The sequence below is a fragment of the Desmodus rotundus genome, chromosome 5, assembly GCF_022682495.2.
Source record: "Desmodus rotundus isolate HL8 chromosome 5, HLdesRot8A.1, whole genome shotgun sequence".
In the NCBI taxonomy this organism is placed as follows: Eukaryota; Metazoa; Chordata; class Mammalia; order Chiroptera; family Phyllostomidae; genus Desmodus; species Desmodus rotundus.
In genome coordinates, this window is record NC_071391.1 from 64,459,235 (window position 1) to 64,486,181 (window position 26,947).

At 41.9% G+C, this 26,947-nt stretch overlaps 2 protein-coding genes and 1 pseudogene across 5 annotated transcripts in view; 1 reads left to right on the forward strand and 2 right to left on the reverse strand.

Annotated features, from left to right (window-relative positions):
* Positions 1–2,603: 2,603 nt before the first annotated feature.
* Positions 2,604–3,912, reverse strand: LOC139440947 (putative nuclear envelope pore membrane protein POM 121B). The gene is made up of 2 exons (XM_071221598.1): positions 3,722–3,912; positions 2,604–3,621 (listed from the first exon to the last, which is right to left on the reverse strand). The coding sequence occupies exons 1-2, from the start codon at positions 3,910–3,912 to the stop codon at positions 2,604–2,606; spliced, it is 1,209 nt and encodes a 402-aa protein (XP_071077699.1).
* A 16,258-nt stretch (positions 3,913–20,170) lies between these two features.
* On the reverse strand, positions 20,171–21,301 carry LOC112317522 (kelch repeat and BTB domain-containing protein 3-like; annotated as a pseudogene).
* Positions 21,302–23,536: 2,235 nt separating this feature from the next.
* DCUN1D5 (defective in cullin neddylation 1 domain containing 5) overlaps positions 23,537–26,947 on the forward strand; it is a 65,524-nt gene continuing 62,113 nt past the window's right edge. For all 4 annotated transcript variants that reach the window (XM_024574583.4, XM_045183565.3, XM_045183566.3 and 1 more), the window contains exon 1: positions 23,537–23,678. Coding sequence is in view for 1 of the 4 variants with exons in the window: in XM_045183567.2 (XP_045039502.1) it covers positions 23,637–23,678 (42 nt within the window). In the remaining 3 variants the exon portion in view is untranslated. The remainder of the gene's footprint in view (positions 23,679–26,947) is intronic.

The window sequence follows — 26,947 nt, forward strand, 5'->3', positions numbered from 1 at the left end:
GACCCATAGAACACTCAGCTCTTCCAAAGAACACTGTACACAAGTATTTCAAATATCATTTTGAAGATGAGTTACAAAATCACCTGTTCCTGAACCTCCACCTGATCATCCACAAGGGGTGTAAGTGTGCCAACAATAACACGAAGGCAACTTTCTGAAGTAAGTTACTTTAGAAAACGTTACTTCAGTACCATCCTGACAGGAAGTTACTGCAACCTGAAAGGTTGTGGGTTTGAATCCTGGTCAGGGCACATACCTAGGTTGTGAGTTCATTCCTCAGTCAGGGAACACATATGTCCACCAACTGATGCTTCTCTCTCTCCACTTTCCTCTTGCTCTCTCTAAAAAGCAATAAAAATATATCATCCAGTGAGGACAGAAAAAGAAAGACAAAGAGTTGAACACTAACAAACACTGAAAAAGATTTAACTCCAATATTTCTCAAACTTTTCCAAAACAGAATAGAAAGGGACATTTCTTACTCATTTGATGAGACCAGCATTTCTCTTATACTAAGGTCAGATAAAGACACCACAGGAAAATTATAATATCCAAAATCCTTTATGAATATATATGAAAAACTTCTCAACAATATGCCAACAAACTGAATGGAAAGCACAGAAAAAGGATGAAATACTATGAGCAGGAAGGATTTATCCCAGGAATGCAAGAAGAGGTCAGTATAAGAAAATCACTCTATTTAATAGATATTAATAAAATGAACTCAATTATTAATTACCTCAATAAATACAGAAAAGGTACTTAACAAAACCTGACACCCTTTCATGATGAACACACAGAAAAACATGAATAAACAGGAACATCTTCAACGTAATAAAGGGAGCCAAGGAAAACCCCACAGGTAGTCATGTGATCAATGTTGAGAGACTGAAATGTTTCCCACTGGGATCAGGAACAAAACAAGCATGCCCATTTTCATCACCGCTATTCAATATTATACCCAACTTCTATCCAGAGCAATTAGACAAGAAAAAGAAATTAAAAGGCATCTAAATCAGAAAGGAAGAAGTAAACTATATCATAGGTGGCATGATTCCATATATATATATAATCTCCCAAAGGCTCCACCATAAATTTACTTTTGATAACAACGGACACACTGAGCAAATTTGCAGGCCTAATATCAACATAAAAAAGCACTTGGGTTTCTATATATCAGCAATGACCATCCATGAGGAAAATTAAAACTCAATTCCATTCTCAACAGCATCTCAAAGAACTAAATACTCAGAAATAAACTTAAGCAAGGATGTGAAACACTTGTACTTTGAAAACTATAAAGGATGGGTGAAATAAATTTAAAATCTCTGAATAAAGAGAATGACGTCCTGTGTTCATGGATCAGAAGACAAACAACTGAGATGACAATACTGTCTAACGGAGGACATATTCAAAGTAATTTCAAGCAACTTTCACCAACCTTTTTACATACATAGAAAAGCTGGTCATCAAATTCACATGGTATTGCAAGGAGCCCCAAAATAGCCAAAGTAAAGTTGAAAAAGGACAAACCAGAGGACTTTTGATGGAGGATATGTGCCCTGAATATGTGAAAAACTTTTTAATTAAAAAACCCCCAAAGTGCATTTTTAAGTGAGACAGACATCTGAAGATTCTGCCCCAAAGAAAATCTATGGATGTTAAAAAGCATATAAGAAAATCCTCATTAGTTCTTCAGAAACTACAACTTAATGCCCCAAATGAAATACCAATGTTTACCTATTGGAATAGTTAGCATAAAAACCATTTTGAAAGTCATCAGGTCTTTCATGGCATGTGAATAAACAAACTGGCATATATCCACACAGTGGGGTGCAACTAAACAACTCAAAGTAACACACTACTGATTTAAACATGACTGAGTCTTAAATAAACTATTCTCAGTTCTTCTAAAATACCAATTTTAAACAAGTAACTGTGCCCCTGCTTCCCTGGGGGGCTCTGCAGCCCAGGCAGAAGTGCCTGTGCAGCGCTAAAGAGGGGAGGGGTCTGCCAGGCTGAGGGGGAGCTCCCGGGAGCAGGGGCCTTGGCCCAGCCACCAAACACAGGAGGCAGCTTTGGCAACAGCACCTGTGAGACTGTGCCTCCTGTTGGGTCTCTTCAAGTCACAGCTCTGTTACATAATGTGACAGGACCAAGTTGGCCATCCCACTGCTGCAGACCCTTACCGGTTCTGTCTCTCTCCCTTTGCTTCTGCAGTTGCGACCTTCCCTCCATCTTGGAAAGACCACGAAGTTTCCTTCCTCATATTTGCCTGGACCACCCCTTCATCTCCAACCTCCTATCACAGACAGTACAACCTCTGGGACCCCAGCGAAACGAGAAGCAGATTTGAAAGTTTCAGCTCCCTCTTCGCCAATCTCTGGCCACTGAACAAAGCCTGTGCTGTGACACTGACTTGGGTCCCACGATTTTCTTTGCCGGCAGCTGGCAGAAAAAAGTCCCTGCACTGGGCCTCAAACAAAGTTCTTCGTTCTTCAGTAAAACTTTGTTGATGATCCAAAGGTTTTCTGGCAAAGCCATGGTGGGGCCCTAACTGCAAGGTTTTCTGGTAGAGACAGAGAGGAGACCCCCAGAGGAAGCTATTTAGGTGGGGTGGTGTCCATGGGGGTGACGTCTGTGCTGGAGGCAGGATTGGGAGCCAAGCCTGATGTCTTGCTCGTTGACGGGACCGCACTGAGTGCCCAAGTCATGGGTAGGCTGGTGGTCCTCCCAGTTCTGGAGGTGCCCATAGCAGTGGCAGGGTAGCTGGAGGTGGAGGCTGGGCCTGACACCACACTGGATGCCGCGTTGTTTGTGGCGCCCAGCCCTCCGCTGGAAGGGTGGGCGCTGTGCTTGGGGGCACCTCCTCGGATGGGAGTTAAGGTGGGGGCAGTGGTGCCCCCAAGCACAGGGTTGTTCTGAGGGTTGGGGCCTGTGGTCACCACGAGGGTGCCCTGGCGAGTGCGCTTGCGGGAGGTCTGGCGCACGCTTCCCCCAAAGCTCTGAGTGGCTGTGCCAGAGGCACCGAGGGCAGCAGTGGCTGAGCTGGTGCTGGCCTGTATGCCCAAGGTGGCCTGTGTGGTGGTGCTGCCCGGGCCTGGCTGGCCTCGAGTAGAGGTTGGGGCCTGGGCTGGGGCCGCAGCTGCCTGTTTTCCACCTCTGGAGTCTGGTGGAGCCCCTGAGGAAAGAGCATAGGCAGGTGGGGTCGTGTCCATAGGGGTCGGGTCCATACTGCTCATGTCCACCGGGGTCGTGTCCATTGGGGTGATGTCGGTGTCGGAAGCCGGTTTGGGAGCCAAGCCTGTGGATGTGCAGGCTGAGGGGCCTGCACTGCCTGCAGAGGTGACTGGCAGGCTGGGGAACCAAGGGGTTCTAGGAGAACAGACAGGAGCCGTCCCTGCCGCAGGCTGCTGGGAAGACCGCACAGGCTCTGGAGCCCCGCGGCCCGAGATGGCCTCTGGGTCACCCGACAGAGCCCTGCTGATGCGCCGCCAGAGTGCCCTTTTCTCCTCATCGATGTCTTCGGTCGTCACTCTGTAACCCAGCTGAGGCGCAGGTGGCAGCCTCAGAGGGTCCCCTCGCCTGTGTGGCAGCAGAGGAAACTTCCTCTTTCGGGGCCTGTCACAGGAGGGTGAGCGGTTCCTTGGGGATGGTCTGTGAGGGCGGGTGTCCCCTGGGCCACTGTCAGGCTGGCTCTGCCTCTGAGATGTGAGGCCACTGGAGGAGGGAGCCTGAGGGCCCTGCTGGCTCACTGTCTTTGGGGCCCTCTGGGACAGCCTGGTGTGGCAAGTGGCGGGCTGTCTCCTCTTCTCCACTGGCGGGAAGCCTCGAGTGGAGCTGTAGGAACTGGTGATTGCGTTCCTTCGGCAGCCGGAGCTCCTTACAGAGGCCTGGGGTTGCTGGTGGCATCTGTCTTCTGGGCCCCTTTCCTGATGGGCCTCCCTCTCTACCACTCTGGGGTGCTCGTCCTCTTCAGGCACTACTCTCCTTTGTCCACAGGCCCTCTGATGGCATCGCCTGCAGAACGAGGTAAGGATCCCCAGGAAAAGGCACAGGGCCCAGGGGATCCTCACACAGAGTCTTAGGAATGCTGCAACAGGCCATGCCCGCCAAATCCGCAGATAATTACGGCAACAAGGAGGAGAATGGACAACTGGGTGCCGCTGGGGGACCAACTGGTGGGCGAAGTGAGCACCATGCTGGCCCCCCGGTACCCGGGGTCGGGGATGGGGGCAGAGTCTGCCCAGGTAAGTGCCCATTGGGCGCTTCGGGGAGGTGTGTCCTCGAACAAATAGCCACGTATCAGTTAGCTCCTTCAATAGCCAACAACACTGTTGAAAGCCAAGAGCTGACTGTTGGGCCTGTTGCTAGGATACACTCAGAACTCTCAGTTGGGGGGCGGGGGATGGGCGCGAGGAAGGACTGTGCTTGCCAAGGTTCTGGAGTGGAGGGTGCACCCAGAGGCCCCTCGAGGACCCTTAGGCGCTTCTTAATCCTCATCTGAGGCCTTTGCAGGAAACAGCCACCAAACTTCTACTCCTCGGGACTGTAGTCTTCCTGGAGCCTCAGAGGCCTGATGGTGACCTTGTTCTCCCCACTCCCACCATGGCCGCTTCTTCTCAGTGCCTGCCCCTGCAGCACCGCTTCTACCTGGTGGTGCTTGGCATTCTGCAAGGCCAGGAGGTTGGATCCCTGGGACTGCAGGCCAGTCTGCAGGGCCCCTCCTGACGCATGTGAGAGATGCCTGTGCTTTCACAGTCACCGTTTAAGGGGGTGAAGCCCTTGCAACCAGCGAAGCTGATGCCTATCCTTCCCCCCACCCCTGTCTTCCACTCCATGGTAAGTGTCAGCTCTTCTTCCTCAGTGCCAGAACGCTCCATCAGTAGGTTATTGGTCTTGGTGGAGGGCACAGAGGCCATGGCCTCCTCCTCCTTCTCCTCCTCCCCTTCCTCCTCTTCAGACAGTCATCCTCCTCCTCCTGAGCCCAGCAGCCCAGGGGGAGTGCGGGCATTTTGCCAGCCCCCAGGCCCTGCTGGGCCCTTTCTCTCAGGCTTTGTCCCCTGCAGCAGGGCCACCACAGCCTCAAGCTGGTCTGCTTGGGGAGCTCACAGTGCTTACAGTAGGGGAGCGTGTGCTTGTGTGTGAGCATCTGCTTCCCCACAACTAGTGGTCAGGGGGCCTCCAGTGGCCCTTGCTCTCTCAGGCCATCTTCTCTTGGAGATTGCAGCAGCCTGTCCTTGGGGAATGTCATTGTGGCGTCTTCATTGTTCTCCTCTTTAGCCACTTCATGGACAAGAGGTGCTGCTTCCTGCTTTTTGGGCACTTGTGTCTCAGTGGGTGGTCCTTCATGCTCATCCTGGGAGGCTGTGCTAGTCCTGGCTCAGTCTAGACTCAGCCTCTTAGCTTCTTTTCCTTAGGCAAGGGATGCCTAGGGTTGTGCCTGCAGGAGGTTTTGCTCCAATGCTTTTCCACACCTCTCTTCATCCCTTAAGCGCTCTGGGAGAGTTGTGGCCTGACACTGCAGGCCCCACTTTTTGGTTCTTGGCAGCAGCCTACTGGGCATCTTCACAATCTCGATGACACTAATAGGGCCTGGCTCTCGAAGGACTGCTGGACTGCGATCCTACAGGCTGTGAGGGGGCTGCTGGGGCAGCAGGTAGCAGGTGAGCACCTTCTCACTGCTCTGGGCATCATCCTGGGTCTGGAACCAACAGAGATGGGTTCCAGTAACGTATTTTGATTTTTGCCTTTTTTTTAACCTAGAGGAAGTTTACACAGTTTGTGAAAATTCATTGAGCTCTTTGATCATGGTATCAAAGATTTTTCTGTACACGCATAATACTTCCATTAAAAGTTGAAAGAGAAAAGAAAAGAGGAAAGGAAAGGAAAAGAAAAGAAAGGAGACTGTTTTAAATATGTTATGAAAATTTCAGCATTGGCTCGTGGTTGCAGACAGGGTAGCTGAGCGATCTATCCTAAATCCAGTTCTGCACCTCCATACCCAGGGGCAGCCACCACACTGAGACTCTTACAGTGACTGTTTCATGACACCAGAAAGCCCCTGGACCGCTGCAGGAGCCTCCTGACATTCACAGTCACTGAACCTCGTGGCCAGGACTGCCCAAGGCAGCACTGCCCGCCCTCACTCTGAATCCTTAGGTACAGACAAGGGAATCTCCTAAGGACAAGAAAAGCATAACTCTTAGGGCATTTAAAAAACTGCATTGGCTTTTATTACTTTTGTCTGCCTGTTAGACTTCAATTCTCCATGACTTCATCCACATTTATTGAGCACACTGTGTGCATGGGTACTGCCCTTTTCAGGAATCCTTACACATACAGCATATGAGAACTCAATAATGCTGTGGAGGAGGCTATACGGGTGGCTTTCCCCTTCCTCCATTTCCCCTTCTTCCTTAGTAAGAAGATCCTAATTTTATCTCAGGACAGTAATGGGATCATGTAAATTAAGTACTAATACATGACCATGTTTATTAAGACTCATGGCTAATTTAGTCGCTTATGATACCAAGAGAAAATAATTAGCTTGTTTTTTCCTCCCATAGAAACATGTCCAAATATGAGTTCAGATTCAGAAACACTTTAACAAAATGTACATTTCCAATGAACCCTATTTTATACAGTGACAGTAACAAGACAAGGAAATGAGATTTGGAATCCACTAAATGCAAGGCCCATACACCTGGGGAGGATAAGGGTGCATGGTTGTTCCAACGTGCTGTACGTCACCTACACCCTTCTGTCACATTGCATGTGCAAGCACTCGAGGTTCTATAATTGTCAGAATCATGCATATCTTTTCAATATTTAAAGACTAAGCATAGAATTAAAAAAAGTCAAAGAGTCATAGACTATCAGAAGTGTCTAAATTTATAAAAGGACAGATTATAAAAGAAATCTATTAGAACTTAAAAGTGAAAATATGAAAATTAAAATTAAACATTCATTTCATGAGTTATACCAGTTAGAGATAGATGAAAAAAGAAATATAGAAATGGAAATAGATCTGACACATTTTCCCAGCTCAGATATATAAAGAAATAGAACATTCAAATAAAGCAGTGAAATAATAAGAAACCCAGAATTTGAAGGTCTGATAATCTAATTTTATTCCAAGGGGAAAATGGAGAGAATGGAGGAGATAAAACATTTGAAGTAGTAAAAGTCAAGATATTTATTTTATACTTTGTGTTATAAGCCAATACTTCTTTTCTTTATTTTATTGCTCAAATTGTTCCAGCTTTGGCCTTTGGAAATTCTTTCACTTGGCTCCTAGATCCCTTTGATATAACCCCATCAATGTAGGTTGGTGTTTGTTTGCTTTTTATTACATTAATTTTTTTGGCACTACTAAATGCTGCAGGCTCATCTGATTTCCTGCCCCAGTTGGAGAATCAACCCTTTCTTAAAAAGGAGGGCAGGATTTTTAAGATATTATTTTTCCCACTTTTCAACTGAGATAATAGAAGCACATTAGGCAACTCATTTAAGTTTCCAGAGCTAACTGATAATAAAATAAGTATAAGAATCCCAGGTTCTTTCCACTGGACCATAGTTTTTATCTGCTTAGTTAATAAATATTATTAGGTTCTGTGCAGGACTTTCAAGGAAGCACAGACTTCCAAAAGTTCTGAGTACAGAGTCCCAGTCATTTGCTGAGGATTGTAACATCTAATGATGTAACAACTTTGACATGTGAAATCTTTTCCTGTGTTTCTTGACTATTTGATTACCTCCTTTAAAAAGTGTCTATTCAAGTCCTTTGCTCATTGTTTCAGTATTTTTAAAAACAATTTTATTGTACGTTTTCCATTACCATTTAGTCCCCTTATACCCCCCACACCCCAGCAATCACCACACTGTTGTCCGTGTCCATGAGTCCTTTTTCCTTTATGCTCACTCCCTCCACCTCCTAACCACCCCCACCTTAGCTGTCATCCTGCTCTCCATCTATGAGTCTGTCTCTATTTTGCTTGTTAGTTCAGTTTGTTCATTAGATTCCACATGAGTAAAATCATATGGTGCTTGCCTTTCTCTGATTTGCTTGTTTCACGTAGTATAATGTTCTCCAGTTCCATCCATACTGTCACAAAGGTAAAATTTTCTTCCTTTTCATGGCCAGGTAGTATTCCGTTGTGTAAATGTCCCATAGTTGTTTTGTCCACTCATCTATTGATGGACACTTGGGCTGCTTCCGTATCTTGGTGATTGTACAGAACACTGCAGTGAACAGAGGGGTGGCATATGTTCTTTCAAATTAGTGTTTTGGGTTTCATGGTGCTTTGTCAGTGTTGAGTTTTAGCAGTTCTTTATGTATCTCAGATATTAATTCCTTGTCAGATACATGATTTGAAAATATTTCCCTCTGTTTTAAAGGATGGCCATTCACTTTCACTTTCCACAAAAGTGGTTAAGTTTGATGAGGTCAAATTTTTTATTTTTTGTTGCGTGTGCTTTCAGTGTTATTTCCATCAAGTTGTTGCCAAACTCAATGGCATAAAGATTTTTCTCAATGTTTTCTTCTAAGAGTTTTAGAGTTTTACCACTTAAGATTAAGTCTTTGATCCCTTTTGAGTTAATTTTTAAATATTGTGTATGGTGAGAATCCAAATTCATTTTTTTGTATGTAAATATCCAGTATTTCCAGCACCATTTGTTGAAGAGACCCTTTTCCCAATGAATTGTCTTGGCAATCTTATTGAAAATTGATTGACCATCTATGTGAGGATTTATTTTGAGTTCTCTATTCTGTTCCATTGGTGTCTGTCCTACACTAGTACCATATTGTTTTAACTATTGTTGCTTTTTAGTTAGGCTTCCAAGTCAGGAAATGTGTGTCCTCCAATTTTGTTCTTTTTAACCAAAATTCTTTTGGTTATACAGAGTCCCTTGCAACTAAACATGAATTTGAGGATAGACTTTTCCATATCTTAAAAAAAAGGAAATTTTATAAAAATTACATTAAAACTGGAGATTATTTTGTATAGTATTGACATCTTGATAATATTTAGCTTCCTACCCAAGAACACAGGATGTCTTTTTATTTATTTAGGTCTTCTTTAATTTACTTAGCAATGTTTTATAGTTTTCAGCATATAAGTCCTTTACTTTCTTAGTGAGATTTATTCATAAGTATTAATTCTTTCTGGGGCTTTTGTAAATGGATTTGCTATACTAATTTCCCTTTGAGATTGTTCAATGTGGATATGCAGAAATAAAATCCATTTTTGATTGTTAACCTTGTACCCTGAAACTTTCCTGAACTTATTCAGTAACTTTAGAAGCCACCCTGTGGATTCTTGGGACTTTGTAAATAATAAGATAATGTCACCTGTAAGTAGAGATAGTTTTATTTTTGACTGAATTTTGTGTGTTGATTTTGTAAGTTGCAACTTTATTAAATTCATTTATTAGCTCTATTATAGTAGCTTTCTTATAGATTCTCTGAGATATATAATTTATGACACCTGTGAATAGAGATGATTTTACTTCTTCCTTCCATTTCAATAATTTTTATATCTTTTTCTTGTTCAATTGCTCTGGCTAAAACTTCCAATATAATGTTGAATAGCAGTGGTAAAAGTGGGCAAAATTTTCGCATTCCTTATTTGGGGAGAAAACTTTCAATCTCTTACTATTAAGTATGATGTTAGTCATGGGTACAAAGATTTCATCTACACAGGAAAGTCACTTAGGGTTCTTGTAGCAAATGGTGTTTGTCCCCAGAACCAGTACTACTGTGGGCAATGGGGTCAATTTCTTGATTAAAGAAAACTTCTAGGGTATCATAGGTTCTGCTTCTCACAGCTGTGTTCTAGTTGTGAAAATTCTTGAAGGTATATACATATGATCTGTATACTTTCCTGATACAGGATTTATTTTAATTAAAAAATTAACAAAAAGTAAGTGTCCTAGATGTTAGACCTCCAAAGAGAAGAAAGACTCCCCTGAGAGGTAGTAAGGTCTGTAAAGCAGCTCTTATTCTTTCATTTTTCTTATTTGAAACATGCTGTCATGTCACCTTCAAGCTGATTTCCATGTGACTTTTCCCTTCTGTCATCACCAAACCTAAACACCTACACTAGTCATGATATTCGCTCTTCAGCTTACATCAGGCTGCCCCAAGTGGTGACAGTAGAGGACTCGAACACTTTTAATATTTGACTTTAATCTAGCACTTCAAGTCCTCAATTCTTATTTGTTATATAAAAATGATAAAAAGTACCCATCATTTCTTTGATATATTTATTGATTATGCTATTACAGTTGTCCCTTTTCCGCCCCTTCACTCAACTCCGTCCTGCCCACCCCCTCCCTCCCACATTCCCCCCCTATAGTTCATGTCCATTGGTCATACTTATAAGTTCTTTGGCTCCTACATTTCCTACACTATTCTTACCCTCCCCCTGTCTATTTTCCACCTATCATTTATGCTATTTATTCTCTGTACCTTTCCCCCCTCTTCCCCTCTCCCAATCCCCTATTGATAACCCTCCATGTGATCTCCATTTCTGTGGTTCTGTTTCTGTTCTAGTTGTTTGCTTAGTTTTCTTTTGTTTTGGTTTTAGGTGCGGTTGTTTATAACTGTGAGTTTGCTGTCATTTTTACTGTTCATATTTTTTATCTTCTTTTTCTTAGGTAACTCCCTTTAACATTTCATATAATAATGGCTTGGTGATGATGAACTCCTTTAACTTGACCTTATCTGAGAAGCACTTTATCTTCCCTTCCATTCTAAATGATAGCTTTGCTGGATACAGTAATCTTGGATGTAGGCCCTTGCCTTTCATGACTTGGAATACTTCTTGCCAGTCCCTTCTTGCCTGTAAGGTCTCTTTTGAGAAATCAGCTGACAGTCTTATGGGAACCCCTTTGTAGGTAACTGTGTCCTTTTCTCTTGCTGCTTCTAAGATTCTCTCCTTATTTTTAATCTTGGGTAATGTAATTATGATGTGCCTTGGTGTGTTCCTCCTTGGGTCCAGCTTCTTTGGGACTCTCTGAGCTTCCTGGACTTCATGGAAGTCTATTTCCTTTGCCAGATGAGGGAAGTTCCCCTTCATGATTTGTTCAAATAAGTTTTCAATTTTTTGTTCTTCCTCTTCTCTTTCTGGCACCCCTATAATTCGGATGTTGGAACGTTTCAAGATGTCCTGGAGGTTCCTAAGCCTCTCCTCATTTTCCCGAATTCTTGTTTCTTCATTATTTTTGGTTGAATGTTTCTTTCTTCCTTCTGGTCCACACCGTTGATTTGAGTCCCAGTTTCCTTCGCATCACTATTGGTTCCCTGTACATTTTCCTTTGTTTCTCTTGGCATAGGCTTCATTTTTTCATCTGGTTTTCAAACAAATTCAACCAATTCTGTGAGCGTCTTAATCACCAGTGTTTTGAACTGTGCATCTGATAGGTTGGCCATCTCTTCCTTGCTTAGTTGTATTTTTTCTGGAGCTTTGAAGTGTTCTGTCATTTGGGCCTTTTTTTTTTTTTTTTTTTTTTTTGTCTTGGCGCGTCTGTTACTTTAAGGGGTGGAGCCTTAGGTGTTCACCAGGGTAGGGTAAGGCTGGTTGCTGCGCTGTGATGCTGTACGTGGGGGAGGGGCCGAGAGGGAGCAATGGCGCCCGCTCCACTCTCCACCGGGTTTCAGCCACTCCCTTGGCTTCCCACAATCAAATTGGGCCCCTCTGGTGCTGGTTCCCAAGTAGGTGGGCTTGTGCATACTCTAGGCCCCTGTGGGTCTCTCCAACAACCTCTCCTGTGAGGCTGGAAGTCTCTTCTGCTGCCCCAACCCCCACGGGCATTTTCAATCAGAGGTTTGAGGCTTTATTTCCCACCCACCCCCCCCCCCCCCCCCCCCCCCCCCCCCCCCCCCCCCGCGCTGGAGCCCTGGGTTACGTGGACTGCTTCGCTCCCCTATGTTTGTCCTGGTTTATCTGTGCGCGAGTGTGGGGCTGCGGTGTGCTACCCGCGCTCTGCCTGCCCCGTTCTCTGCCACTCTGAGTCCGGCCCTCTCGGTTTATCTGCGCGAATGTGGGACCGCAGGGTCTGCCAGTGGTCAGACTGCCTGCCCCGTTCGTCCCACACTCTGCCAGTCTCGGTCCTGCCACGGCAACGCGAGTCCTCTCCGCCCCGGCTGCCCGTCTTTGCCCCTCCTACCGGTCTGGATGAATGTTTATTTTTTTATTTTCTTGGTGTCGGACTTCCTTGCTGTTTGATTTTCCGTCAGTTCTGGTTGTGCGAGGAGGCGCAGTGTGTCCACCTACGCCGCCATCTTGGTTCTCCAAAAGTACCCATCATTTATAATATATATCAGAAGTCGATTTATTTGCAACTTTGCTATAAATAGGTATATCTAATTTTACTAAACATTTACCGGGCATCATTTTCATATGGACAGTTATGAACATGGGTAAATGAGTAACTTTTTACTTTATACATATACATGCATGCATGTCTAAGAAAGACAACCATGAAAGAGGGTGGCTCTGGGACACTTGAACTAAGTAGAAATATTGCTTAGCTGACATCCCACATTTCCCCAATAGCCTAAGTGACAAACTTTTACTGATTTTGAAAATATTATGTAACGACCACTCAAACAAAAAACTCAGAGCTCATACCTATTCAGCCAAAGAATTTACCTAAAATTTCCCTTTGCAAGTGTGAGTTAACGCCATCTTGAATAACTGTAATAAAGTAACAATGAGCATCACTGTTGTGCCATCTTGTGGGTTATCTAGGAGCAGTTTTGAAAACATTAAACTATAATGGAGATAGCACTTTTCTTTGCTTACATATTATGTTTATCTGACCAGAAAAACTGACATAAAATCTTTTGAAAAGGTTTTAAATCATGAGAACTTCAAAAACAGTAAGTGATCCAAGCATATTCTGTAAACATAATGCTTTGAAATTAGAAATCAACTGAAAAAAGGAAGTGGAAAAACCCACAACTATGAGGAGAGTAAACAACAAGCTACTAAAAACCAGCTGGGTCAAAGAAGAAATAAAAGGTGAAGTCAAAATATATATGAAAACAAAAGAGAACAGCAAGACATCATACCAAAACTTTTCAATTTTTAATTTTTTTGAAATTGGCCATAATGGGCCCATCTATTTTTTTAAATTGTTTATTCTGTTATAGTTGTCCCAGTGTTTCCCCCTTTGTCCTCCTCCTTCCAGTCCCCCCCCACACACGTTTGTCTGTGTCCATGGGTCACTCAGACATGTTCTTTGCCTAATCCCTTCCCCTTCTTTCTTCCATTCCCTATCCCCGCTGTCCTCTGGCAGCTGTCAGTTTGTCCTCTGTTTCCATGTCTCTGGTTCTGTTTTGCTTATTAGTTTATTTTGTTCATTAGATTCCTCCTATACATGAGATCATATTAAAACTTTGCGGATGCAGCAAAAGTAGTAGTAAGAGAGTTTATATCATTACAGGCTTATATCAAGCAATGAGAAATCCCAAGTAAATAACCTAATATTGTATCTTAAAGAACTACAAAAAGAAGAACAAGAGGAGCCCAAAGTCAGCAAAATAAAGGAAATATTACAACAAGTAGAGGACCCCTAGCTGAATGGCTGGGTAGGGATGAGTGTTGTCCAGTACAGCAAAGGGTCATGTGTTTGATTCCCAGTCAGGGTACAGACCTCGGTTGCGGGTACAATCCGCAGATAGGGCACATAAGCGAGGCACCAAGTCAGTGTCTCTCTCACATCAATGTTTTCCCCTCTCACTCTCCCTTTCTCTCACTCTAGAATCAATATGCATATCCTGAACTGAGGATTGGGAAAAAATAAAATAAAAATTAGAGCAGAATTAAATGATATAGAGAATAAAAAGACTAAGCAAAATATTAAGGCAACAAAAATCTGGTTCTTTGAAGAGATTAATAAAATTGACAAACCTCTGGCAATACTCACTAAAGAAAAAAGAGAAAGGATTCATACAAAATCAGAAATTAAAGAGAAGTTACCACAGACCCCACAAGAAATACAAAGGATCCTACAAGGACACTATGAAAGACCATGTGACACCAAATTCAATAGCTTAAAAGAAATGGATCAGTTCCTAGAAATATCTAACCTTCCTAGATTGAATCACAAAGACCTGGAAAATCTAAATAGACCAGTCAATGGGGAAGAGATTGATACAGCCATCAAAAACTTCCCCAAGAGTTAAAAGTCCAGGACCAGATAGATGGCTTCACTAGTGAATTACACCAAGCATTCAAAGAAGACTGGAATCTATCCTTCTCAAACTCTTCCAAAATTGTGAAGAAGAGGCAACACTTCCTAACACATTTTATGAGGCCAACTTAACTCCACTGCCAAAACTTGGCAAGGATAACATATAGAAAAGAAAACTACAGACCAGCATCTCTGATGAATACAGATGCAAAAAATCCTAAACAAAGTACCAGAAAATCAAATACAACAGTGTATTAAAAAGTTAATATTCAACACAATACTGATCAAGTGGGGTTCATTCCAGGGGTACAAGGATGGTTCAGTATACGAAAATAACTCTATGTGATATACCACATTAACTAACAAAATAAAGGATAAAAATTATATGATTATTTTAATAGATGCAGAAAAAGCACTTGACAGGATACACTATCCAGTAATTGTTAAATATCTCAAAAAATGGGTATATATGAAAGCACCTCAACCTAATGAGGCCATACATATATGACAAACCCTCAGCAAATACCCTATTCAATGGTGGAAAGGTAAAAGCTTTTCCTCTAAGCTCAGGAACAAGACAGGGATATCCACTCTCACCACTATTATTCCACACAATACTGGAAGTCCTAGCCAGAGCAATCAGACAAGAGAAAGAAATAAAAGCCATTTAAATTGGGAATGAAAAAGTATACTTGTTACTTTTTGGAGGTGATATGATTCTTTATATAGAAATTGTAAAGACCCCATCAAAAAACTGTTAGAGTTGCAAGATACAAAATCAGTGTACAAAAATCCATTTGCATTCCTCATCCTGGTTGAGTGGGAAGCCGGGCAGGCCTCCCAGTTAGGGGTGGCATCAAGAAGAAGTGAGATGGTGATCTCTGAAGCTCATGCTCAGTTCCCAGAAGGAAAAGTGGTGCGAGTGGAAGGAAACCTCACGGGCTTCCATGGTGCGAGGTGGATCAGAAGAAGGGAGCCATGGAGGAGATCAAGCAGGGGCTCAAGGAGGAGTAGACGAAGCTCCAAGAAGAAAGTCACCAGGAGCACTTGTAAAGGCAGGCACAAATTGAGAAAGAGGGAAGCTGCTGGAGGAGGCGATGAACTGGCCCAGCTAGTGATGGCAAAGTCAGAGTCCGTGTAGTGGGACCACCCCAACCACACAGTCACCGTGACCACCGTCAGTGACCTGGCCGTCTTTTGCTGGCTTTTGAGACTGGCTCCCAATAATCTGTTTGCTGAGAAAATTGAGTCAACAAATAAAGTATCTTCTCAAGAGCCAAGTGATGTGAATTACCAATTTAGCTTCTACTTCAAATTATAGAAACTAAAATACAAAATTTTGATGGTTCCTTGGGCAGGGTTTCCCCCTCCAGGGTGGCAATTTTTTTTGTCAGGTTAACATGTAGCTGTTGCAAGTTAGATTCTGGAGTCTCAAGTCTAGGTTTGAATTCTAGAACCATCAGTTACTGGCTTGATATTATGTAAGTTTTCTTTACACTCCTTAAACCTCAGTTTCCTCAACTATAAATTGAAATTAATACTACCACCCATTTGAGATTTAAATGAGATGTTGTACAGACACATAGAAAGTACTGAAAAGATACTTGCTGTTATTACTCTAGAGTCTGGTTCCTACGAATTTATGTGTCCAGAGACTCGATGATGTTATTGTGTTCAAAGGAGAGTACAGTAGTGGGGCAAATGGGCTTCCACTGGTGTTTAAATTAAGGTGTGATCTGCCTCTGCTGTGAGTTTTTAAGATTGCTTTTAAAGTTCTCTGTCATTTCATTTCTATTTTAGTAAACTGGGTATGTGGTTAATTGAATCAGATGTAATTTTTAATATATGGATCCTGTAAATAAATCATTGTGTTTATTTTGAAAACTGAATATTGGTTTATAGGAGTGGTGAATAAATTTTAAGGTAAAGTTGATTTACTTTATAGAAGTTTTTTGCTCTAGCAACAATTTATCTATTGTGTAGCATATGACCATGTATGAATTTAGTAGATTCTTAATAAATATTTACTGATATGATCATAATGTATAAATGATTTATACAACAATTTTAAAGCTATGGTTTCTAAATTTTATTTTGCCTACCGTACATTCCTAAGAGGTACTTAGAGCTTTCTATTTTGAAACAAAATAACTTGAGGTGTGTAGCAGCGGCCGTTCTGGACAAGCACCGTATGCTTCTTCCTTTCATCATCCCAGAAGCAGATTGAGGCTTTGCAGGGATCCTGAAGCATCATGTTAGTCACAAAGCTTCAAAATAAATTAGTAAAACTACCCTCATGATTTTCTAGTGAACTATCTGTTCACAGTATTATAAAATAAGTTATTTTGCATTGAAATTGATCCTATTTTATCCTTAAATTTGATATATATACCAGGTTGAAAGCTGTTTTAGATTCCAAGCTTATTTTCAAGTGTCAATATGATTTAGAAGAGTTATTTTTAAATGTGTTTAATAGTATCATCCTCTGATAAATCCCCTATTTAGATATTAAATTTGATGAAGCATCAAATATATTTTATTTCTAAATGCACCTAGATTTTTAAGATAGATATTCTTTCAAATTACATGATCTTTAACTAGATTCACTACATGTAGTTACATAGCTACACTTGCAGCTACAAAAACAACAATTTAGAAGAAAGTTTTAGGTACTGGTCGTTCAGTTTCTAATTACTGTAAAACAAACGTGCACCTATGGTAGGCAGAAGGAAAAATCCTTATTAGCAGCTTACCATAAATGTCAGCGCCATTCACAGACTTTTTCCTGAGTAATAAAAACAAACAAACAAACAAACAACAAATTTCCTTCAATAAGAATGCTCCTGAAATGATGTAGTTTTAAGACTCAAGCCCTACTGAAATCTTGAGTACATAGAACCATTGAAATAAAGTTACAAAAATGCTGAATAAATTGGAGGAGGAAGAAATTAGTCTTACGTCAGAAAACCATTAAGATAAAAATATGTAAATAGAATATAGAAATCTTTGGTTGTACATTCCTGTGGAGGAATTTACTGGACTAATCATCTGCCACATGCCAGTTTTTGATAATTTGTCTTACTCTAAATATGGCTTTATAAAGTGGAGTGAAGTTGTTTCTCACATTGAACAGAAATCTGCTTCCCTACAAATTCCAGCCTTTGTTTTTAGCTTGCCCTCTAGAGCTGCCTATTGGAAGGCATATTTGAGCCTTACAAATTCCATTCTAAATATAAGAAAAGATATCCCAAACAGTGGATTCAATTAAACTGAGAATGATGATCTAAAAGTAACATTATATATTCAACCATATATTTAATCATTACATTTTTTTGCTTCCAAATCTCAAAATGCAAAATGCTTTCCTCTATACCTGATTCTGATTCCCAAATGGTGTAACTTGAGCTTGGTACACTGAACACACATTCAATTGCTCTTCTGGGTGTCTGGGAAAAACAGAATTATATTGCAGGATGAGGTCACACTTTATCTGTGATAAAGACCTCTGTCCATCCCTAGACTAGAGCTGAGTGTTATGGGAACGCAGTTAATTTTGCTTACTCAAATATTCTTCATATGCTCAGTCTCCCAAGCAATAGGTGAACAAAAGATGCTCCACATTTTAAATCAAATTTGAAGATCACTCTAGGAATGCCCATTAACTTTGAATTTATTTCATAAAAATGTTGAATTTAAACTTTTTGTTGTATATTTAATAATGCCATATACCCACTGTCAGTTTTAGAAGATATTACATTGGAATTTTTTTTTTTTTTTGCATCAATGGTCCCAATGTAGTGGAGCAAGCCAAATGACAAAGGATTAGAAACGTTAAATGGAATTTCCCGCAGGACTGAAAGCGATATGGATACTGAGCACAATCATTTTGTCTCTCACACTGCAGTGGTGGCTGAAGGGTGATAATGAAAGGGAATCAGGCTTTAGAGAGAAAAAAAAAAACTTAAGGAAGGGCCCAATGATAAAAGAATATTATTCCTTCTTCTCTAACCTTACAGGCAGGAAAAATAGCTCCTTGTGGGGGTACTGAGAATAGATTACTGAAGCTTTCATGTCAGAGACCCACGCACGCATTAGTTTCTCCTTTCTGGAAGAGACTAACAATTCCTAGAGTCAGTGATTAAAACAATATTTTAAACATACTTTATTTATATATGCTTAAATTAATAGTTCAGTAAATCTACATATGTATAGGTCACCCACTTTTATGGGCTCAATTTGTTTTCAAAGACAGAGAGAGGGAGACAGTGGGAGAGATTTTCCATCCATAAGGGGACTCCTTATGAATGGAAATGGGATTCCATCCAATGGATTTTCCATCCATAAGGGGACTCCATCATAAGGAGAGTGAGAGAAAGAGAGAGAGAAAGAGAGAGAACCACCTAAAGTCAGCAGGGAAGAAGGCCACCAATTCTACAGAATCGTTTTTATGCAACTGTCATCTGATTAAGGACAGTCCTTGATTTTGTGATTGCATGATAATGTAGTCTAATATCCTGTTCTATATTGAAAAATATATCTGAAACTTATGATTGCATGCATTTATATGGTAAAATAAAAGAACATTCACTTACATCTATTTCCACTTTGGAGCATACTTCTAAAGAATATGTACATTTACAACACATTAACATTTACTACAGAGTGTGGAAAGCTACATTAGATTCCAGAGAAATCCAATCTGCACATTACCTGAGCTATAAATAGGAGTATTAAAACCTAAAATGCTTGTATCTTTTAAACTGATTAAAGAAATATATCCTTTTGCAAAGCAGAATCATCTTAGCTGAGAACACTGTTTGGGTTAAAAGTGATTAAACATCTAAACAAAAGTAGGTTGTTAATATTACTATTAATACCAAAAGCCCAGTCATTCATTTCAAATTTAGAAAATAATTCATTATGAATAATTTATTATTTACTAATAATTATTTACTAATAATTTATTAATTGCCACACACATTTGGACATCTGATAGTTTAAGAAATGCAACAAAAACGATCCATTTACCTAGAGGTCATATTTTCTATATCCTCAATTATTTGGAACCTGTAAAATACAGAAAAAGTATTTTAGCATTTCTATCCAAGAATCCAAGAACTTCACTCAAATGGGGTTACATGTTAAGATGAACTCAGGTCAGTGTAATGTAAAAGTAATAATTAAATCAAGAACATTAACTTATTGAACTTGAGTCAGAAACTGAGACATTACTGCTAGAAATTGAAGCCAACTAACCCCAAGGACTAATAGAAACAGCCATGTTGAAAGTATTTCAGTAACTGCTGATACCTTATGAAATTATTACATGGTGCATTGTGCTCTTAATGAACAGTTGAATCATGAAAAAAGTTCACCATGTTTTGTGTGCAGTTTAGAAGGCTGGGGAAACACATTGCATATTAGAAAAAATTGTGAACAAAACAATGGTGAAAGAAAAGAAGGATTTAAAAGAAGCTGACCATGGTCAGAAAAGATAGGAATTCTAGAACTCATATACCTGTAGTAACAAGTTAGGAGTCACACTTCTCCCTATAATTTTTCACTTCATGTAATATAGACTCTATGTAATTCATTATTACCACCTAAAGAGATTTCTCCAATCCATTTAGTATTAATCTGTGAACTTTGTTTTGTTTTTACTAGTCTTTCATGGATAAAGTAATCTAAAAATTAACACATTGAAGTCTAAGTTTTATGTACATATGAAAATACTAAGTATTCTGGATTATATTCAATGTAATTTTTGGTTAAATGGATTTTGTATTTTAAGTTTCTGGGAGCTGCTTACTCTTATATAGTGTACATTCATAGTAATTCTCTAATAGAAGATACAATTTTAATTTATGAAGATGTAAAGACCTTTTTACCAACTATTAATGTTAACAAATTTACTGTAGGTTTCTGGAACTGTAATATTTTTACAATGTAGAAGCACACACTACTTTTAGAAATGGAGGGAAAATCATAGGTCCTTGTATTTATTAAACAGAATCACCTGGTAGTAAAATTCAGTTAAGGCTCTTGGCATTGGTGAGACTTCCTCCACTTAGACTAGACCTGCACTTCGTCTGTGATTTCATCTGGTGCATAATCACCACCTACTATATAAATTTTATCTTCAATTCCCTCTGCACCTGCATTAAAGCCTGCACATTCAAAAGATCCTTCACCCTTCCACACACAAGTATCTGGACAAAAACTATAAACCTTATAGGTGGAAAGATCACATACATACAGTGTGCAGCTTACTGGGACAGCTTTAATTAATGTTGCATGAAAAAATTGCCCAAACTCTGCGACTAACTCAGACCACTGATCAGTTGTAGCATTGTATTTAAAAAAGCAATCAAGTGATGGGTTAAAGGCATCTGTAATCTCTACCTCTGATCCAAGAACATAAATTACATTTTGGCATGCACTTGCTTCCAGGTAGTATATGCCCCTGGGTAACGGGCTCACAGACACCCATTCTTTGGAAAGAGGGTTGTAACATTCAACATCTAAGAGACTTTTAATGTCCTGAGATTCTGTAGTCTTTCCACCTATGACAAATAACCTATTATGAGCCATACCAGATGTATGCATGGTCCTGGGTGTTTTCATAGTTGATACCAGGAAGAAATCATTTTTGACTGGACAGTAGCACCAGGTTTGATCAGTGGCATCATGATATGACTCTGGAACATGAAGCCGAACCGTTCTACAAGACGACCCTTTGCAGCCACCTGTCAAGAATATTTTCCTCCATAACTTGATAGACTAGATCCTGGCAAATCAATCAGATATGATTGTGGCCGTTTTTTCCATGAATCCATTTTAATATTATAGCAAAATGTACATTGATTTTCTTCATTTTCCTTAGTTTTGTGAAAAATATGTATTTTTCAGTTGTGGATTGCTGAGCATCAGGGAAAAGTCCATCAGAACCTTGCACATAGTTTATCGCAACCATGATTATGTCAAGACGGTTTGTGCTTTTGAGTAAACACTCTTCACTGAGCAAACAATCTTGAAGTGTCTCTCCAGGTAACTGATGTAATCTTACTTTTTAAATCAAATGTGGTAGATGCTCCATTCTAGGACTAAGACAATTTACAATTCCTTTTATTCCCAGAAATAATTACTGTTTATTATTAATTTTAGTCTTTTTTCCCTAGGGTTATATGTTTATGTTTCTAAATTTTTTTCAATTACTTACATTCAATATTATTTTGTATTAGTTTTAGGTGGACAGCATAGTAATTAGACAATTATATACTTTACATAATATCCCCTCTGGTATTTCCAGTACCCAACTGACACCATGCATAATTACAATATTATTGACCATATTTCCTATGCTCTACTTTATATTCTCCTGCCCTATCCTTTCCTTTCCTTTCGACATGTCCTCATCCTTTAAAACTCTTGCTTCATTGCGCAAGATATTTCAAAGGCATTTAATATTTTCCTGCTCTCTTCCCAGGAATCAGCCATTTCTCCAAAGAGTTTGACTCTGTTTGGTGGAGAATGGCATGTAGAAACCGAGATCTGGAGGCACGTTAATATATTCAAAATATTAAAATGACACTGTAACTGTTTCCTTGGGAGACTGTTGTGATGTGCAGTACTAACTCTAGCATTACCTGAGTGACCTTAGCAATTCCCTTCACTCCCTGGGGCTTGGTTCCTCATGTGAAAAGAAATTGGAATAGATAAGTATGTATTTCTTAACCTGTGGTGGGGCTCCACCCGCAGAGCCCCCACCCCCTTCCTCCACCACAGCAGAGAATCAGTCTACTAAGACATGATCTGCTTGGGGAGGAGAGGTGGCCGATCTCTCAAGGGAGAAGGGCCAAGAGCCTTTTCCTCAATGGGCTTTTATTGGGTTCAATTTGCACAGGAATACAGATAAAGCTCATCAATCATTGTCAGGCAGTAAGGGTCAAACAATACATAACTTACAGAGAACTTTGAGGGCTTATTCTGAGTTACAGTCAATTAGTTAAAGGGCTATAAAACTTTGGGAGACTGACTCATTTCAGGCCTGGATCCTTACCATTTAAGCTGAGGGTATAAACAAAGCATGTTTCACAGGATTGTATGCATTCTTTCTTAGGCCTGATTCCCAAGGGAATCTGCCCCTCCCAGCACAGGACTGCACTGCCCTCTGTTATTGTTTCAGGCTTAAGTCAGGCAAGGGAAGTAAGGCAGCCAGGAGATTAGGAGACTTCTTGCAGACAGAATGAGGACTCAGGCTATTTCAAAGGCGAGGGGTGAGGGTCCATCACCCCCTTTTTCTATAGCCCCTCGAGTCCTTCCCTGTGGGCCTTTTTTTGTGACCATGCCTCTTAGGTTGATCCTCCCTTGAGGCATCTTACCCGTCATTGGCTAACTGGTCAAGCTCAGGGCCAAGCAGGGTAAAGTGGGCAGAGATGGCACCCCCTCGAGGGAGATAAGCTTTGTCTCCTTAGTAGCTTATGGTCCCAACTCTGACTCAGCCTTAACCATGGGGGTTTACAGCTTCTGAAACCAGGCAGGGCGGTTCCCGACATCAACCTCTTCGGGATCACCTGCACGTTTGGGAATCTTCTAAAACCTATAGTCCCAAATCCCCAGAGACGAGCTCAAGTAAGCAAAAGTTTGCATTCGTTTTAGGAGGGTTGAGGCTTCCAGGCCCAGCTGACGTTACACACCCATGAGTTAAGCGATCTCTTAAACTAACCTCTTAATCTCTTGAACGATCTCAACGCTAACCTTCTGTTAATCTACAAGTGACCACGCTGCTGTCAGAATGATTACTCAGACATCAAACTGTGGACAGATTTATATAGAAACAAAATGGGAAAGGATACAAAGAAAGGAGCCTGTGAGCCATGCATTGCTCGGCCCCAGCTCTCTGCCCTTGCCAAATTTAAGACACCCTGTAGTCACAGGTGAGCGGTTTCGGCCGAAAGGTCCGGAGCGGGTGGCAAACGCCGGGGACCGGGAAGGAGACCGCTTGCCCAGCACTCCCCAGCGCTGCAACCCCTCCGCTCCGCCCCGCCCACCAGGGCTCGCTCTTGGCCTTAGGCTGGGAAGACAAGGAACTGGTTTAGCCTGGGGTACCCCAGCAGTTGGCAGCGGCCAGGCGGTAGGTACAGCCGAGAGAACCAGAGCCCGGAAGGAACGCGCTGTCCACTTCCCGTCCGTCCGGGCTTCCAGCCTCTCTCCCGCACGTGACCTCGGCGCTGCTCCGGTCGCCACGGTGACCAATCCAGGCCCCGGTCCCGCCCCCCCCCTACCGCGGCCCCGTGACGTAGGAACACGTCAGCTGCTGCGCGCGCCTGGCTGGGCCCTGCGGGGTTGGAGGGACAGAGCGGAGGAGCTAGCCCCGCGGCAGGCGCCCGAGCTCTAGTCTGCTGAGTTTAGCAGCGGGGTACAGCTTGGTCATGGAGGATGGCCCAAGGCACTTGCTGAGCTGGCGGGTCCGGGTGAGGTTCTACGACTTGGAGGGTACACTGGGCAAGGGCAGCTTCGCGGTGGTGAAGCTGGGGCGGCCCCGGATCACCAACACGGAGGTGTGGCCCGGGGCTCGGCTGGAGCATCCGAGGCGAGGGCTCGGGAACGGAAGTGTTTACCGAAAGGGGCGGCTGCAGCAGGAGCGTGGGGAGACCCGAGAGGCCGGGTCGCTAGCTGAGGCGAGAGGGCCTAGGACTATTAGGACTCAGGCGGTGCAGGGGATCGGTGAGCGCCGAGGGGATCGAGGCCGGTCGCTTGGACCCGAGTGTCGCGCGATTGGAAGCCCGACCAGCGGGGACTTTGCCTTCCCTACGCCTCTCCGGTGGCCACGCGGAATTTCGTCCAGAGCTTTCCACCCTTAAGGTTACCCGGGCTCTGGCCTCCGCTCCGGAGCCCAAGTTTGGCGTCCTTTCAGCTTTCGCCTGGGAGTAGGGTGGGAGGGGAAGTCTCGGTGCTCCTGGGCTGCGCGGTGAGAGACGTCGCCGGCCCTTTGGCGAGTACAGCCCGCGCTCGGGCTCCCGAGACCCGGCATCGCGTGTTCCTCGTGACCTCGGCGTCCCCCACGGCCCTGCGGGACCCCCGTTGCGGATAATGCCCAGACGGCCACGGCCCGTCTTCTCAGCTTCCTTTAGCTCCACGGGGTCTACGATTTGGTGTCAGGCTAGTTAGATCCGGTGCCTGAGGTATTTTCATCTAACACTCCAGACAATGGAACTGGTTAAATTGGCCGTCTTCGCTTTTGCACGGTTGGAGGGTTGGTCTTTATTATCCTGGGTTGTCCCTTAACCAGGTGTGTCTTCTGGCTGCGAATAACGCGTTCTTTTAACTTGCTGCAGATTACACTCTGCTCATAAAGCCCGCACTGCTTCCCGACGGTGAATTCAGCGTCCCCCACTCCATTGCACATTCTAATGCACCGCACATATTTTCTCACAAGTGTGTTCTTTCCTCCTCCCACTGCCTCAAGCTGCTCTCTTTAGGGTCTCTACTTTTAGACGTGCAAATTAAACACTTCAGAAAAACGGTAGAAACAAAGCCATTCTTTAGAATAAAATCAAGTGTTTTTGACGTACTCTGCTCTGCCTTATTGTAGTTCTGGAATTGCATCCTTTTTCAGTTTGCTTGTTTCCAGTTTTCATCCTTTTCATCCTCCCCCCATATTAATGTGGATGTCCCTGAATGTGGAATAACTTAGGACCTTTTTATTTTTTAGAATGGCAGTGTAAGGTGAAGGGCATTTGAAAACTTGAGTGATTTTCGTAGCTCTTTTTCTTAGAAGTTTTGCTTAACTTCGCTTTTGCTTTGTTTTTGTTAAGGAATCCAGTTCCCAAAAGAAGGGGTCCATGTCTTTGGGTCATCCTCGCTTTCCCACGTCCCTACAGATCCTGAAGTACTCACATGAGACATATTTTTTTAGCATCAGGACCAAGGTCACAGGTTTTCCTCTCAACAGATTTCTGTGTTAGCAATTTAGATAGTTTGTAATGATAAATAATATGACCATAATGAAATTACTTAATCTGAGCCTAGCATTTTTTAAAGATTTTATTTATTTATATATTTTTAATTAATTAATTTTTAAAGAGGAGGGATGGGAGGGAGAAGGAGAGAAACATGGGTGTGAGAAAGAAACATCAATCAACCGCCTGTGGAAACCCAGGCGCTGCTCTGACCAGGAATCCGACTGACCACCTGTTGCCTTGCACGACGATACCCCACAATCAAGCAAATTGCATTTTACAGAGAGCTCCTACAGAACTGTTGAACTATATATTGTTATGTGGTTGAATTCCAAACCCATCAGTTCATAACATTTTTTTCTCACCAGCTCTTATCAGTATTAGTAGGAAGATTCAATTAAGTTAGCTATTCTTTATTAGGTGAATTTAGGCCATACAGTATCTGGGCACTGCTTAAGTGGGGCTGATACCGCCACTTTGTTTCTCATGTTAGACCTCTGTAAATTTTGCACACAAAAGGGAAGGCAGGTGATGGTGAAATCCAGCCTCTTAACATAAAACTTCATTAAAGCTTTGTAGTATTGGTTTGTGGTTTATGAATTAGAGTAGGTAATTTTATAAAATTAGCATAATGGGAAAAGAATAGTAGTATTTACACTATTAAACTATTTCAGGCAGTAGTGGTTGCTAGTTTGCTAGCTCTAAGTGTCCAGTAGTATTTTACTTTATTTAATTAATTAAAAAAAATTCTCACCCAAGCACATTTATTGACTTTTAGAAAGAGGGGAACGAAGGGAGAAAGAGGGAGAGAAACCAGAGTTAGTTCTTCCTTAAATGTTTGGTAAACTTCACCTGTGAAGCCATCTGGTCCAGGGCTTTCGTGTGCTGGGAGTTTTTTGATTACTGCCTCAATTTAACTTGTTATGATCTATTCAGGCAGTTTGCCTGTTCTTGATTCAGTTTTGGAAGATTGTGTGTTTCTAGAAATTTGTCCATTTCACTCAGGTTGTCCAATTTCTTGGCATATAGTTGTTCATAGTAATTTCTTACCATCCTTTGTATTTCATTGGTATGGGTTGTTACTTCTCTTCTTTCACTTCTGATTTTATTTATTTGAGTCCTCTCTTTTTTTTCTTGATGAGTCTGGTTAAAGGTTTGTCAGTTTTGTTTATCTTTTCCAGGTTTGTCAGTTTTGTTTATCTTTTCCAAGAGTCAGCTCCTGGATTTATTGATCCTTTGAATTGATCTTTTAGTCTCTGTGTCATTTTATTCTGCCCTGATCTTGATTATTTCCTTCATCCTACTCACTTTGGGCTTTGTTTTTCTTTTTCAAGTTCCTTTAAGTGTGGAGTTAGATAGTTTATTTGAGCTTTTTTTTTTTTTTGGATAGGACTGTAATGCTATGATTTTTCCCTCTTAGGATTGCTGTCCCAGTGTCTCACAGATTTTGCATTGTTGTGTCCTCACTTGCATTTCTTTCAAGATATCTTTTGATTCCCTTGATCTCATTGTTGACACATTCATTGTTTAATAACATATTGTTTAGCCTCCATGTCTTTGCATGTTTTTCAGTGTTCTTGTGATTGCTTTGTATTTTCATAACATTGTGGTCACAGAAGATCCTTGATCCTTAATGATTTCAGTCTTCTTAAATGTATTGCGACTTGTTTTGTGTCCTAACATGTGGTCTACCCTAGAAAATGTTCCATGTGCACTTGAAAAGTCTGGTGCTTTGGGGTTTAGTGCTCTAAAAATATCAATGAAATCCATTTGAGCTAGTG

What these genes read in the sequence shown, in the direction of transcription:
- LOC139440947 (XM_071221598.1), bottom strand. Translation starts at nt 3,912, where the DNA reads ATGCCACCAGCAACCCCAGGCCTCTGTAAGGAGCTCCGGCTGCCGAAG. An exon ending in CCCTCAGGCTCCCTCCTCCA is followed by an intron (nt 3,622 to 3,721) that starts GTGGCCTCACAT and finishes CTCCTGTGACAG; the next exon opens with GCCCCGAAAGAGGAAGTTTC.